This window comes from Heterodontus francisci, chromosome 19 (assembly GCF_036365525.1).
Source record: "Heterodontus francisci isolate sHetFra1 chromosome 19, sHetFra1.hap1, whole genome shotgun sequence".
NCBI lineage: Eukaryota > Metazoa > Chordata > Chondrichthyes > Heterodontiformes > Heterodontidae > Heterodontus > Heterodontus francisci.
Genome location: NC_090389.1, coordinates 46,292,087 through 46,308,688, shown reverse-complemented (window position 1 = coordinate 46,308,688; position 16,602 = coordinate 46,292,087). Strand labels below are relative to the sequence as shown.

At 38.6% G+C, this 16,602-nt stretch overlaps 1 protein-coding gene across 1 annotated transcript in view; it reads left to right on the top strand.

Annotated features, from left to right (window-relative positions):
* The window catches only part of slc25a26 (solute carrier family 25 member 26), a 274,969-nt gene that overhangs the window by 71,833 nt on the left and 186,534 nt on the right, over positions 1 to 16,602 (top strand). Inside the window, exons 4-5 of the mRNA XM_068051571.1 lie at positions 7,192 to 7,296; positions 13,521 to 13,568. Coding sequence (XP_067907672.1) covers positions 7,192 to 7,296; positions 13,521 to 13,568 — 153 coding nt within the window. The remainder of the gene's footprint in view (positions 1 to 7,191; positions 7,297 to 13,520; positions 13,569 to 16,602) is intronic.

Sequence of the window (16,602 nt, the reverse complement as noted above, 5' to 3'; positions counted from 1 at the left end):
AAGTTTTGCTAATCTAGTTGAGCTTCAGTACTCTGTGTTTAGTTTAAGTCCTTACTTTGAGGATAGAGCCCAACAGATGAAACCTAATTCTTTCTGTATTTTGAAGCCATAAATTCTGACTTTATTTTTTAGATTCCCATCGGATATGTAAATATACACACTGACCTGTTGCACTTACTAAGGCTGCCTGTTCTGTTTCCCTGCAGTGCCAAGGCTTAGTTGTCATGCCATCAGGTGACAATGTTATTTCCCCTACAAATCATTCAAAATGCTTCCTGATAAATTTCTACTATCATTTTCTCGAACTATTTTTCTAGTGCTCAAAATACAGTTTTAAACAAATTAAAAAGTATTCCTCAGTAATTTAATACTCAATATCAAATAAATCAAATTTTGAAAATAAACCAGGCCTCTTGGAGAGAAAGTGAAGGGGCCTCTGCTGTTGGAGTGCAGGGAGTGAGTGGAAGGTTTAGGATGAGGTGAATAATTGATTGTGTGTTGAGGAGGGAAGGAGACGCAGGTTTAATGGGTAGTTCCAAGGGAGGAAGTAGAGCAGTAATTGAAGTAAGTAGGGACAGTAATAGAGAAGGGAGGAGGGAAGTTGAAAGGCAAAAACCTAGGCAATGCAGTCAGAGTGAATAGGTTGGTGTGGGGGAGAGAAAGTGAAAAGTATTTTTGAAGCAATGAAGAAGAATCTGCTGTTGGCTGCAGGCCACATTTTCCTTGCACCCTGGATTGGCAAATGCAGCTTTAATTTTATTATTCATTCCCTGTAGTGCACATCATTGGTATGGTGAGCATTTATTGCCCAAACTTAATTGCTCTGAGAAGGTGCTGGTGGGTCTTGTTGAACCACTGCAGTCCATGTGAAAAGGAGCTAGCAGATCAATTCTGTGCCACAATAGCACCACCACCTCCCTCCCAGAAGGAATACAAGGACAAAGGACCATGCAGAGAAGCAAAAGAAAAGTGAGATAGAAAGAAGCAGAAAAGAAATGAGGGGCAGAGAAAGGAATAGAAACGAGATGACAATAGACAAGAATGAGAGGGACCAGGTACTCTGACATACTCTAACACCGCATGAGATCCATTAATGTATATCTTGCTTTAGAGTTTGGTGGTTTTGCAATTTTTTTTTCAGCAGTCTGTGCTGGTAGAGTGCAGTTTTATTTTGTTTTTTAGTTTAGTTTAGAGGAGCAAAATAGTAATTTTTACAAGGCTGCATTGCAGTCAGACAGAGGAGGGAGTGGAGGGCCAGAGTTTGGAAATTGTTTTATTTTACAGCTGGCAACACTCTAAAAAGCAGAGTCGTCATTTTATTTTCAGGTTTGACATTGCAGAGTGGAAATGAGTGATATTACATATTGCTGCACTTCAAATGAAGGTAGGAGAGCTAATAGTTGAACCTAAGGCAGAAGAGTGTGAAAAAGGGATGCATATAAAATTTTTAGGACAGCTGGGCAAAGAGTTCTACATTTCATATCTTCTTTACGGTTGAATTGTTAAACTTTTCTTCCCCAGAGACAGTGGGCTTGGATGGTGCCATCGGAATGAATTGTGGATTTTCTTTTTGAGGGGCGCAGAGCCACAGGCCCTAAGATTTCTTAAAGACAACTGGAGTCTGAATCGTAACCTGGATTTAAAATTATTATAATGAGTTGACCAGCAGGGATTGAGGCAATAGGCCTGAAATAGTTCCTTTCTAAAGAAGGCCCAGGATTGGGGCGGCGCAGTGGTTAGCACCGCAGCCTCACAGCTCCAGCGACCCGGGTTCAATTCTGGGTACTGCCTGTGTGGAGTTTGCAAGTTCTCCCTGTGTCTGCGTGGGTTTCCTCCGGGTGCTCCGGTTTCCTCCCACATGCCAAAGACTTGCAGGTTGATAGGTTAATTGGCCATTATAAATTGCCCCTAGTATAGGTAGGTGGGTAGGAAAAATATAGGGACAGGTGGGGATGCGGTAGGAATATGGGATTAGTGTAGGATTAGTATAAATGGGTGGTTGATGGTCGGCACAGACTTGGTGGGCCGAAGGGCCTATTTCAGTGCTGTATTTCTAAACTTAAAAAAAAACTAAACTAAAGGGCCGTGGGACTGAATGGAACCACTATTGCAAGTGGGTTGATGGTGTGGTGGTGGTAGTGGGAGATGGGCCTGTGAGGATGGAAAGATAAAATTGATACATGAAAAAGAAGAATGTTAAAAGTTATCTTAACAGAAGTGCAAATGGTGGCTGGACTTGTCTGAATCTATTGTAGCGCCTCACCTGTAGTGGTAGTAGATCTGCAACTACATTGTGACAGGCAACTGTTATATATGGACTAATCATTGTAAATCTTTATTTACATAAGCAGTTTCAATTATAAATTGAAAGGGGGCATAAGAATGCTAGAGCTAGGCCATTTAGGATTGAATTTTCTGAAAAGCTGTGGATGTTGGATCAATTAAAATTAGGTAAGGTAAAAAGGGATCTAGAGCAATGGTGGGTAAATGGAGTTGAGGTGCAGTTTGGCTATAATTTAACAGAATAGAACAGCTTACTCCTGTTCCTTTAAAAAAAAATATATATAATGACACAGGAATTAGTTTGTGGACAAAAAGCATAAACAGTCTAAAGATTTTTAATCGCTTATAGTGATTCTTTTTATAGTGTTAATCCCACTCTAAGAAGATGTTGAAAATTTATGCATAGTGTGAACATCTTTAAGATGTGCAGTTCTTCTCAGCCACTGCACAGAATCTTTTAAGTCCATGTTTCAATTTCAATGTACTGTACTTTTGATACATTTGTATTATCTTAATTCAATAAATATTTGCAGTGCTTTAAATAGCTGTTCAACACAAACTGAATACAGATAACATAGTGATCAGCTGCTACAAATTATCATTTTAGGGTAGGGAAGAATTATTTTGGAGGAAATAGGCTTGTCACATCCGTCCTTTTGAGAAGGTTCTGGAACATAATTCGTATCAAATCAGAATTGCTTAATAATATACCTTTTCCATCTAAGATATTGAGAATTAACCAAGCAGGGCTGAAAAAGAGATTAAAATATGTTGAGGCAAAAATTAATGTAAAATGAAACATCACAGTCCCTGTAGAATAATCTCCAGTTTATGCATAATAGAAATAATATAATTTTTAAATTTGATTGTAAATGACAAATATTGTAAGTATTTGAAATGACAAAATTCTTTTGTGGAGTTTAGATATAATGCACATTTTTTTCTTCGATACAGACCCTGTAGATCTGGCTCAATTCTAAAGCCATCAAAGTAAATTCAAAAAAAGAATGCTATGGAAATCAGAAAGGCCTGCTGGCCACTTTGTGCCTCATTGGCTAGTGAAATTGTTGCACTGTGAAAGTCAGGAGTCCCCGCTGGCTCCTTTGTACCCCTCAGCTGGAAAGATTGCTTTTCATCATTGACTTTTTTAACAGTTCACCTTGTCACTATATTAAGAGATAAAAAGCCAGCATAAGGATATGAGGTGACATGAAGGGTGAAGTGCTATAAATATTTATGCATACTTCAAAAGTTGACAATTCTTATTTTCTTGACATATTGGGGTCATAAGTTATTCTTAACCTTAAGAATTCTGGGTGTTCTTGAAATTATCTTTTTGGATTCACAAAGGATCTGACAAGTGAAGTCTATTCCTAAATGTGTTCACAATTGACATGAGTTTACCTGTGGAATAATGACGATTCAGGAGGACTTGTACAGAAATATTAAAGCTCACTAGTAACTAAATTTATATAATTTGGCTTCTATATTTGTCTTCAAGATTAATGTGCTTCATTAAAAATAACAAAAGCATAATTGAAGCAAAATATATTTGGACTTGTTAACATTGTTTATCCATTTGAAATCTCAAAACATGTGTTTGAGTAGCTGCAATGATTACCAGGCAAAGATCAAAGTATTGTGGGGATAGGTTAGGAACTTTAGCTGTTCTCTTGACAGGCAAGAAGATTGATGGGGATGTAATGTAATTCATTGATATGAATGCTAAAATATCCTTTTATTACTTTAAATGCTCTTTTCATAATAGATGCAGTCCACAGAAAATTAATCTTTGTTTGCAAAAGAAATTTCAAACAACTTGAAGCCAGGAATTTAAATAGCTGTTCTTCTCACTTGGGTTTTGAAAATGTCAATAGACTGCCACCAAGTGCAGTTACATATGTAACATTGACCATTTATTGTCTATAGAATTGGATGCGTTTTGTTTCAGAAGGGATTTGATGGTTCAAATTTCAGAGGAAAATCATGAGGGAGATGAAGTCCTACTCATGTCCATAGGAGACCCTGTTTGTACACATTGGTATCAAACTAGAGTAATTGTTTAATACCTTGGTATAAACGCAGATGAGATTGCAGGCTGATTTGATAGAGATAACATTATGAAGGGATGGCACAGAATAGGTAGAAACAGAATTTGAAGTGGTGAAGGTGCTAAGAACAAGGGGATATAGACAGCAGGAGAATCTTTTTACATCAAGGGTTGAGACACTGGAATGTTGTACCAAGGTTAATGATTACAGCAGAAACTGTATCGACATTTAAGAATATGTTCAGTTGATGGTGGAAGTAAAGTGTCTAAAGGCATATAGGAACAGCCTGGGTACATAGGGTTTAGACTACTGTTTATGTGAAGAATAAATGCCAACACAGACTGGTTATACCAAGCACCCTGTTTCCGTATTGTAATTTCTATGTTAAATAATAAATGAATAAACTGGTCTTTTCATGTCTTTTTCTTGCTGGCTTTCATTTTACCATTTTTCTTGTACTTCTATTTATTCAATCTTTATCTCACTCGCTCACAGGTTTTGTTTTTTCAATTATACTATCTGTAGATTATCCATATGTGATGTGTTTTCTTAGCAGTCTTGGAGACATACTAATTTCTTTTAATGAAAGACCTGCATTTATGTAGAACCTTTCATGACCTTAGGACACCCTAAAGCACCTTGCAGCCAATGAAATAATTTTGAAGTGTCGACACTGTTACATTGGCAATGTGGCAGCAAATTTGACATAGCAGGGTCCCGTAAACAGCACTGTGATAATGACCAGATAATCTGTTAAAGTTTCAGGATGAATATTGACCAGTACATGGGAAAACTCCCCTGCTGTTCTTTGAAATAATGTCATAGAATCTTTTATGTCCACCAGATAGGGCCTCGGCTTAATGTCTCATCTGAAAAGTGACACCTCTGACAGTGCGGCACTCCTTCAGTACTGCACTGAAGTGTTAGCCTAGAGCATGTGCTCCAGTCTTGAGTGGGATGTGAACATGCAGCCTTCTGACTGAGGCGAGAGTGCTACCACTGAGCCATGGCTGACATTAACTCTGCTTTTATTGATCACATGATCATGCAGAGACAAGAGTTCCACTTATAAAGTCAGTTGTACTTAAAACATTTTAGTCTTTAAAAGCATCATTAGTGTGTCTTGTTTCAAAGCTCATTGGAAGAATTGATGGAGAGCGTCCAATAGAAGCAAGCCAATTTTGTTGTAAATGATATTTGCTGCAGATCTTGTAGAAAATTGACTAATGTGCTGTATAATAACTTGTCACTCAGTTGTGGATAAAGCTCAGTTATCAGTTAAACCTTTTATTCAAAAGCTTTTTTAAATCTGAGGTGGAACTGAAGTCATAAAATGTACTCATTTGTATTAGTAATTCTTACTTTGTGTGAGGACTGGTTTAAATTTTTAAATGTGTATCAAACTTCTCTATAGGCACCCTATGTTCAATTTCATCTTACTTTTATATTAACCTGTGTGGTCTGGACTATATTGGCCTCATTTTATAGGTTATAATTGCAGGTTAGTCTGATATTTAGCTTTTTCTGTTTTTGGCATTCATGAACTTGGTTAAGGTCAAGTAAACTGCTCAATTATTCAAATACAAAATTGGTTAAAGTGACATGACTGGGACAGCACCAATGAATGCATTTTTGCTAAAATATTCTTTCAATTATATTCGTGACAATTAATCTGTTTTTTCATGGTGGTTTGACACTTGGAAAGCCACATGTCACCATGTTTGTGTTAAAGTTGTTAAGAAACCTGTGGGGTTTCTGTTTGTCCAATATGGACTGCACACCTTCTCACCATAAGGACATCTCCCACGTATACAGGTCTACAGAGATTAGGCACAGGTTGGCAAAGTTGGTGTTCAGGGTCCCTCTAGCACCCGCAAGGATTACTGTTCGAGTTCAACTGGATAAAACTGCTCAGCTTATTTCTACTTGCTACTCTTATCAGGAACTGGCTTGCATTAACTGAATTTGAATGGGGAAGAATCCAAACTCTCAATGGCATTTAATATTTAGAAGAACTAACTAGCTTTTGGAAGTTTTACTGCTGAGGAAAAGATGAAAGTATTCTTATTTGTGCTGTACGCAGGTTGTAAATGAAAAGACATCAGCTGTGGCTCAGTTGGTAGCATTCTTGACTTTGAGTCAGAAGGTTGTTGGATTCAAGTCTCACTCTCGAGTCTTGAGCACAAAAATCTAGGCTGACACTCCAGTGTAGTATTGAGGGAGAGCTGCACTGTAAGATATGTCATTTTTTGATGAGAGATTAAACCATGGTGCTATCTGCGCTCTCAGATGGACATAAAAGATCCCATGACACTATATTTTGAAGTCAAGTTCTCCCTGGTGTCCTGGCCAATATTTATTCCTCAGTCAACATCACAAAAGCAATTTAACCCATGGGGCATTTTTATGGTGGGAATTTTTTTGTGCATAAGGACTGTCACTTTTTGGGGGGATGGTGATTGGGGGTTTTGCATTCTTATAGCTCAACTTTTTTATATGGGAGTCTCATTTCTATGTAATCATGTGTCCCACTCAGCTTCAAACATTGGATATCCTTGAATTACTACATTTTAAAAAGACCAAGGTTAGCTGCTATAATGTATGGAGCAGGTTTTCTTACTCAGTTAATATAATGGCACTTGGCTCATAGACCGTATGATGAATTTTGCACTTGTGTGAAGCAGAGTTCAAAAATTAAAGGAGTTGCTTTCTTTGACAGCAAAATGAAAGAATTCTACCAAAATTGCATGTTTTTTTTGTTAGGCATGTGATCACGTTATGCAAAGTCACATTTGTTCTCTGATATGTACTGACCCAGCTCTATTTGTGCTTGATGTGATGTTTTGATTATTTGCAGGTTGCATGTCTGATAAGGGTTCCTACGGAAGTTGTCAAACAACGGGCCCAAGCTTGCCCCTCACTGGGTACCTACAAGGTGTTTATTGACACCATAAGGCAAGAGGTAAGCTTAGTTCTGTCATGAAATAAGTGATTATTGCCCTTGATGCTGTGGCAATGTTCTCTTCGATATCCATTTTATCAAATTGAAAAAGAATCCAGACTGCATCTTTCCAGTTAAGGCATGAGTGGGAAAGGCAGAGAAAGACAAAACACCATGGGCTGTATTTTCATCCTGGGTAATGTCCCTTTGTGGGCTGTCTCAGGCAGCCGCAAGAGGAAAATAGAGTCGGGCCCCCCCCTATTGAATCTCCATCCCCACAAAAAAAAGCTAATTTTTTTTATCCCTCCCCAATTATAGATGGCTCACAAGTCTGCCACTTGCAAATGAGAGTGAATTGGCGTAACTTGCAGCTCCCGGGGATTTGCCTCCCCTATCACCTGTGGCTTGCTGCTTTAAAAAAAAATCCGCATAAAAGTACGAGTGTTAGTTGAAATAAAGCAAAAGAAGGATCGTCAAAACTATTTTATAAGCATATTGAACTTGCTGAAACTTTATTGCAGAAGAATCATTTTTCTTGAATTTTTTAATGCCTTTCTATCTCCTTGATGCTTACAACATTTCTACTGATGCCTTGTAGCTTCAATTTGTGCACGTTCTTTGTGCTCCATTTGAGAATACCATCACCTTTGTGGACAGGCAAAGTTTTACTTGCTCAATTTTGAGCAGATATGTAATGCCGATTACCTTTACATGCATAGGAAGGTGCAACATTTTATATTACACAAAACCAGCATACTTCCATTTTTATTTTGCTGCTGAAATGCACATGTCTGGATGGTTGATTGGACATGAGGGTTTTTTCCCTGCAGCAGTGCATCATGACTGGCTTATGTTCCTCCTGCTTCTGCTCAGCACTGACCCAATGAAGCTCATGCTGCTATCGTACTGTGATTGTGAAGAGCCGAGGAAAACCTGTTGCAGGCTGCCAAAGTATGCACGTGCAGCTGATGAACATTGGCTTCACCTAAGAGCTGTGCCCACAGCAAAAATCAGCCCTGCCATCTTTAACCGCTTTGCCAAATACATTTATTAGCTCTCCTCCACATTTATCAAGGTTCCCAATCAGAAACCTACTGCTGCTGTTTCCTGCAGACATGACCCCACCTTACCCAAATCTTTCAGCATTTAACCTGTCAGTGAATTAAAAAAAACTACTTTCAAGGAGCACAGTCACAGATCTGTACACCTTTCTATTATTTTTCACCACCTTTTGTCCTGGAACACTCTACCTTCAGCACATAGACTGTAGTGGTTCAAGAAGGCAGCTCACCACCACCTTCTTGAGGGCAATTAGTGAAGAACATTAAATGCTGGCATTGCCAGTGACGCTCGCGCTCCATGTACGAATAAAAAATAATTGTGATTGTTTACTTGTACTTTGGCTTACCTGGGGAGTCAATAAACAACGTATTTCACTGAGTACCTTTTGTAAGTATTGCTGGAGTTGTTGTTCACTGCCAAGCTTGCCTGCTTTCACTGCATGCTTGATACCAAAAATGGCTCCTCCTTTGCTGGTTTTCTGACAAGACAACCTCAAATGAAGAGTCTGCAAATTCAAGGGCCCTAAAGAGACATTGCAGTGATGACAATTGCTGCTGGCCTACTTTAATACTGCCGCATAACTGCATTTTTGTCCTTTCTCCATCCTGTAAGCAGTAGGCTTCCTATAGAGGGATCAAGTAGCACGTAAAGCCCTCTCTGAATATTTAATAAAGGTCCTCGTGGAGAAATGTGGGTGGTGTCATGACAGCGCAGTGGAGGAAAATCCAACCCTGTTCTTTTGTCCATGAGCCTGGCTATATTTGTTGATCTATATTCTGAATAATATTTTCTTGTTGCTTATAAATTTTATTTTATATATATATATATGAAAATGAGCTGAATATTTATTCTTAACAACCATCTTGTAATATCAATAGAATTGAAGAAAAATAGCTTTTAATGGCATTGAAAGGAATGGTGTCAGAACATGTTTTCACATTCTATTTGTCTTGGTAATGCTTATTACAAAGGACTGAATTGTCCGGTTTATTCTGCAAAAACTCTGATTTCTGTTGTGAATTTTGGGAGAGTAGGGCAGCCTGCCAGCTGTTCACATTGGAAAGTATGTAAAATAGTGACGTGAAATGTGAGATTGGGATGACATTATCGTTTATTGTGAGGAGAATTGAATACAAAAGTAGGGGAGTTATGCTTCAGTTATGCAGAGCGTTGATGAGACCACATCTGGAGTACTGTGTACAGTATTGGTCTCATTTAAGGAAGGATGTAAATGCGTTGGAAGCAGTTGAGAGATGGTTTACTAGACTAATACCTGGAATGGGTGTGTTGTCTTATGAGGAAAGGTTGGACAGGCTAGGCTTGTATCCGCTGGAGTTTAGAAGAGTAAGAGGTGACTTGATTGAAACATATGAGATCCTGAGGGGTCTTGACCGGATGAATCTGGAAAGGATGTTTCCACTTGTGGGAGAATCTACAACTAGGGGTCACTGTTTAAAAATAATGTGTCGCCCATTTAAGGCAGAGATGAGAAATTTTTTCTCTGAGGGTCGTGAGTCTTTGGAACTCTGCTTCCACCACCTTTTGAGGAAGAGAGTCTTTGAATATTTTTAAGGCAGAGGTAGATAGATTCTTGATCAGCAAGGGGGTGAAAGGTTATTGGGGGTAGGCGGAAATGTGGAATTGAGGTTTTAATCAGATCAGCCATGATTTTGTTGAATGGTGGAGCAGGCTCGAGGGGCCGAATGGCCTACTCCTCATTTGTATGTTCGTATGTTAGCAAGAATGAAGGAACTTTCAGAGAGAGACAGACAGTGTTCTGGGGAAGAGGATGAGCAAGTCTTTTGGAGTTGGAGAGTGGTTTGCAATTTTGTATGCAGGAAGAATCCTATTTTGTTCCAGTGATTTTAGGAAATCGTCATAGACTTCCAAATATAATCTGTTGGCAAATCTATATGTGCATCATGAATTATTTGTCTGAGCTCTTGCTATTTTGCTTCTGTTGACTTGTATGAAATAATCAAGTGTTGTATAGTGCAACCCACTTAATGTGGCAAGTGGTGCATTTATTTAATCTATATGTGCATCAGTCATCAAATTTGCTCCAGTTCAATTGAATGATAATTAAAATTTGAAGGATGGGCCGCCCCTTTCTTGGCATTTACTTTGATCTATATCTGTCTGGGTCTTTTGCCTCATAGATCATATTGACAAATTTGCTAATTAGATTGAATTTCATGCACAGATGACTCTAATTATCAAATAGACTTTACATGATCATCATTATTGTCTGTACAGAAAAGCACCATCTGGAAGATGTGTAAATGAAGATTAGAGTCCAGACAGAAATGGATCTTCTGTGTTGAATTTTGCAGTGCTGGAAATTGTCTGAGCAACATGATGGTGTGGCATTATCTTTTCACCAGTGGGCTCTGTTTTCAAAGTCCAGGTCACAGTGATGGGGTAAAACAATTGTTTTCCAGATGGTGGTTGTTAGTTTATTTAATCTACCTTGTTCCCTGTGAGCACAACTCTACAGCTCAAAAATGATAATGTAGCACTAATTGGAATGCGTACTCTTAAGCCACAATAAAGATGTAGAAAGTGTAATTGCCACACTAATGTACTGGGCTGGCAGTTATTCTAAGATTAAAGTTTAGGCACATTATTGGGTAAATTTTTAAGCTGGAACACTGAAGGAATATTTAAGTAAGATACAAAAGTAAAATACTGCGGATTCTGGAAATCTGAAATAAAAACAGGAAATACTGGAAATAGTCAGCAGATCTGACAGCATCTGTGAAGAGAGAAGTAGAGTTACTGGGCTGAATTTTATTAGCCCCTCAGCGTCGGGGAACATAGTGGGGGGGGGGGGCCTGTAAAATGCTAGCGGGAGCGGCCCGCCATGACCACGACACCTAGAAGGCCCCGCCAGATATTAACGACAGCGACGAGGCCTTCATTAAAATATTGAAATTAGCCACAATAACTTGCAAATGAACTTATTAGCAGCCGCTGGCCGTCCCATACTGATTTTATGGCCAACCGGCCACAACTCGCACGACTTTGAAATTCTTAGAGTTCTGAGGCGAGACACTGGTGGGGAGGGGGAGGAATAAAATTATCAGGGTGGGAGGTGAGTAAGAGTGGGGAAAACTATTCCAATTGGTTGTGGGGATGGTGGGAAGGGGTTGAGGGTTAAAGATAGCGAACTTCGGAGGGGGGATGTTCAGAATTTCCAAAAGTGTATTGTTGGGGGGATAGGTCAAGATATGTGTTTAGGACTCAGAGTGGGGGGGGGAGGGGCGGCGGGATAGGAGAATCAATGTTACAGTAAACATTTGTTAATGTTTTTAAGCTCATCTTTAAATATTTAAATATATCCTGAAGGGCTTGAAGCTCTTTAAAAATGGCCTGTGCGATGGCGTTGGACGCCGTTGCCGGGCCTTCAACAGCATCGGGGGCGGACGCTCCACCTTCTCCATTTAAATCAGCTCTCGCGCGTAATATAGTGGGGGCTGTGCGGCAGCACTTCCGTGTTCAGCCCATTAGCTCTGTTTCTCTCCACAGATGCTGCCAGACCTGCTGAGTATTTCCAGTAGTTTCTCTTCTCATCTTGGAAAGATGTTTGTTTCCTTACTTTTGGGATCATTTGGGTCAGTCGCCAATTAGAAACTGATCCTTCGCTAAATTTGGACATGGGTTAAATGACCAGAGTAGTGTTATCTGGTTGGACAGTAACAGTGAGTTCATTGGTCACATATATAACATTTCTGTCAAAAGTGTCAGAAGAATTAAATATTGATCACTTCTACTGGCCATTTCTTTATAAAAGTTATCAAATGATTCAATCATCTTTACCAGAATCAAACATTGCAGATTGTGTCTTACCAATTCATTATAAGTAATTTATACTTTAACACTGAATTGATAAGCCTCTAACACATCTTTAAGCCAAGAAATTTGATTGAGTATCCAAGAAACTAAATTTATGAAGAACCACCAAACCATCTTCCGAGATGATTATTTCTGTGAGAACAATTTTCAAAACTAATAGCCAACATAAGGTTCTTTCAATTGATTTCATGTCATAACCATAGATTCATAGTCCATCAATGTTCCATAGTATCATCCATATTATTGCAGACGAGGACTTAATTGGCTTCATTTTCAGAAAGCTTTGGAAATCCTCACTCTACTTTGTCCCTTAACTGTTAGCACATCTTTGTCGCTGTAGCTTGTTCTTGTGTCTTTCTTCCACTAATTCAGCACTTTGTTTAAAAAGTACGCATTTTTCTATGTAACATTTTTATTTTTATGTAAAGCACAGTACTACTTTTCACTGCTCCAATTTTCTCCCTTCTTCCCCCTGATTGTCCTAATTTATGCTGTGGTGCATGTTCACCTGCCCTTAAGAACCTCGCAGTGTTGTTCTTTCGAGTCCAGATGGTGTGTGTCAGCAAACCACTTGATTCTGGGGTAGCATCATGACTAAGCTCTGTTCAACCTTATCGAGTGTCCACACGCATTTCCAGCAGTTATTGGAGGCAGAGATCATTACTGATATTTCTTGCTTCCTTCCTATTGAAAGTTCTGAAGCAAACTGCAGCAGCTGTGCTACCACCTTGTTAACTGATCTTGGAACCTCTCATCTTTATAGGTCAATGATGCAATGCTTTCACTAACTCAGCTATTGGAGGTTGAACCGAGAGTTCTATGTATTTCGCACACATCTTGGTCCCTACATTGATACCTGATATAGGGAGGGAAATTGATGGAGTGTGTTTGTGCTAAAGTTTGAAACTTTGCAGAGCTTGCAATGTTCAGGGTTCTTCACCATCTTGTTCCAGAGTCCATTACATTAGTTTTGTATATTGGAACCAAGATTTTTTTCCCTCCCACTAATATTGCTATCTGAACCTGTATTTTTCCTGATCCAGAGCAATCTTGTTTAATAAGGCTGTTGCATTGCTTGACTAGGTCGGGAGCAGTCGAAATGTCAGGGATTGAATGACGTTGACCTTGTTTAAACCCCAACTCTAACCGTGTAAAGATCACGTGCGGAGAAAATATTGCCAGCCTCTAACGTTTTAGTCTGTTTGGAAAAATTATCCACTATTTCTCTTACTGTTGAAAAGAAATTCAACAGTTTGTCGTATTAAATGTTTCAAAATGTTGTCTGATTTTATATGGAGAATTATTGTTACCTTTTCTTCTCCCCCCAGGGTATCCTAGGACTCTACAGGGGCTATAGAAGTACAGTGAAACGAGAGGTCAGAAATACCATACACTTCTTTCCTCTAGTTTATAGATTTTTTTCAAAATTCTACACAACTGTTTTTTGTTACTTAGAACTCCATAGAGTTATTGTAGTAGAGATAAGGCAACTGTTTTCAACATTCAACAATAAATTGTCACCATTTATTCTTGCACCCCCCGCCCCCCCCCCCAACCTCCCCCTCAGATTGAATAAACCTGTCCCTTTGAATTTACAATGGTGGAAATTAGCAGCTAGTGTTTTTTCTTTATGGAGCATGTGTGCTGGATGTTTGCTTGCACTGTTGAAGCACGTGTGCTTGCATTTTTATGGTGTCTGATGGTAATTGTTAGTTGTAAAAAGAAGGCACTGTGGTTGAGTGAATCAGATCAGTGTAGATTGTATTTTCTGGCCTTGTAGAATTTGAAAGATAATGTAATCATTTTAAGTCGATGGGGTTATTTGCCGCCTACAGAATTATATTTCATAAGTGTAATTTATTGCTAACATTTTATAGGAAGGACCACTAAAAATGAATGAAAGGACGAGTTTTTGATTTTTTATTGTCGGTATTTTAAAAAATGAAAGTACAAAACTGGGTAGATTTGATCAGGATAAAATTTATTTAGTCAATGGTTGAACAGCTCATTATCCAGTGATATCACCTAAGGTGGATAGAGTGCATTAGATACCAAGGATTGCCATCAATGTAGTTGGTTCTTCCAAGATGGACAAGGAGTAGTTATTTTGCTGTTGGTTGGTTTTGAGGTAGACTGATCACATTGCAATGTTCAGCAACCGACAAACTCTGCCTGGGTGTTCCTTTGGTTGACGTCAGTGTGTGTGTGATAGTTTGGTTCCTAAGCCTTGTGGAAAATATTTTCTGTGATTTGTTTAATGTAGTGATTTTCACAGCCTCAGTAAACAGTGAATGAAATACTTTTGAATCATTGTAATGTAGGCAAGCGTGGCAACCAACTTGTGTATGGTAAGGTCCCACAAATAGCAATACGAATGATGGTTAGATAAAAAAAAATGACATAAAATGGCAAAATAATCCCTTGGAACCCGTCAAGGGCCAAGTACTTTACATTCCAAGGACTCATCTCCAGGATTACATTCCTCTTTAAGTAGAATAGCTTTTTGTTAATGTGCTGCAGTTGTGGCTAAATTTGAAGATAGTTTAAGGTAATTTGATATTAGAGTAATTTATAGTTGGTAGACAATTGTTTTGATTTGTGCCTGTGGGATTTTCTGCTCTCACAATATCCTAACTTTAAAAAAAAATCAATTGAATTAGTTATTAAATGTGACAGCTTGCCTTTCTACTGTATTTTTCAATATCTACTCACCTTTATTTTTACTCACTCCAAGAACCTCATTAATTGACCACATAAATTTAGTGGCAAATTGCATAAAGAATTAACATCTGGCATATAATCACTATCTGGATCCTACATTAGTCCTCTGAGTAAAAGAAATGACTTCTGCACCAGTATAAATGTTACACTAATGTGGTGCAGGTAATTTGCATAAAGTTACAGATGTGTGATTTATTCATCAGAATTTAAGGCACTACAATTATTCATTCTGTTCGGTAATATCTTTACTCTGTTTACATCATTTCAAAATAAACTGAAATGCTTCAAACATTTGTGAAGTTAATTGTAGACAGGTGTTCTGTGCTTAAAAATGTTATTGACATTGATGAATGTTGTAATAGTCACTGGATTTGACACCACAGGTGTGAGTGTGCTGGTAAAGTATTTTCCATATTTTCTCATGGAATATTACTTGCTATGCATACCAACTGATGGTCAGTCCCAGTAACAATTCTATTCCATTGTTCCCCGAATATTATCTTTCATCCACCGTTAAAGAATTGAGACTCTCGCCACCTCTCATCCTTTGTGTATTTCCTTCAGTTAAAGGTTGCCAGACTACAATCTTGTATATATTATTCCAGCTATCAATACAAATTTTAATTAATGCTTTTCCCACTTTGTAGTGGGAAGAAAATGTATACAGTGGTTGTAATTCTGTATTTGGCAATTTCTTGATCATGGCTGAGTTGTCAGAAGAATTGAACTGAGGAAGGTAACTTTCAACCAACACCAGCGTTTGCAGGTCCTGGGGAGCAGCCTGCGCCTTCAGCTTGGGACTGATGCTACAAGGCAACATTTGTAAAGCTATGCATCACCTGAAGTCGGCGATCATAGCTTGGGGTGAAGTTACAATTGCCTCAAGAGCCTGTAAAATATACAAACTGGGTGGGTTTATTTTAATTAAAAAAAGTCCTCAGATGAAACTCTCCGCCGAACAAAGATACGTACAAGCACAGTATGGAACTCGGGTGTTGACATACAGGACTGTACTTGAAGCCATAGCAACTGATGTAACCATGCAACCTCTAACTTTATAAAACAAAATAACAAAAAATAGAGTAATGAGCGATATAGACTTTTCTGAGATGTCGATGGATCACATTAAGAGTCCAAAGAAAAATCTGCAACCATCTGAGATGCCTTTTGTAAAGTCTAGAATTGGTTCTGACTGATGCAGGGTCTATGACAAATGACCTATGCTAGGCAAAAAGATGTCTTATATGATGGCTCTAAATAGTCCCCTGCTTCCTTTATTGGAATATTATTGCACTGCAGTGTGGGATCAGATCTTATTCTGTGAATGAAATCAGCTGCTAAAAATTAGACATAACTTTTATATGCATGTGGAGGCATTGCACAATGATTTACTGTGAGTGGCTCCTTTGCAAAGATTGTACTTATCCAAGTCGCAGCAAGTACATGACTTAGCCAGAGATTACTCAGCTTTCCGTATGTGTCACGCGTTCTGTGGGAAAGTTGCATGGGTTCAACCCAGCATCTCCTGTCAATGGCAACACTGTTAACATGCCATGTGCACAAATTGCCAATGTCAGCATGTTTCATACCAACATCAATAGGTGAGCAGAAAGTGTTGGTGTCTGGTCATGCGGAACAATAATGATCCAACAAGTTGTAGTGGGAAGAAAATTTATACAGTGGTTGTAA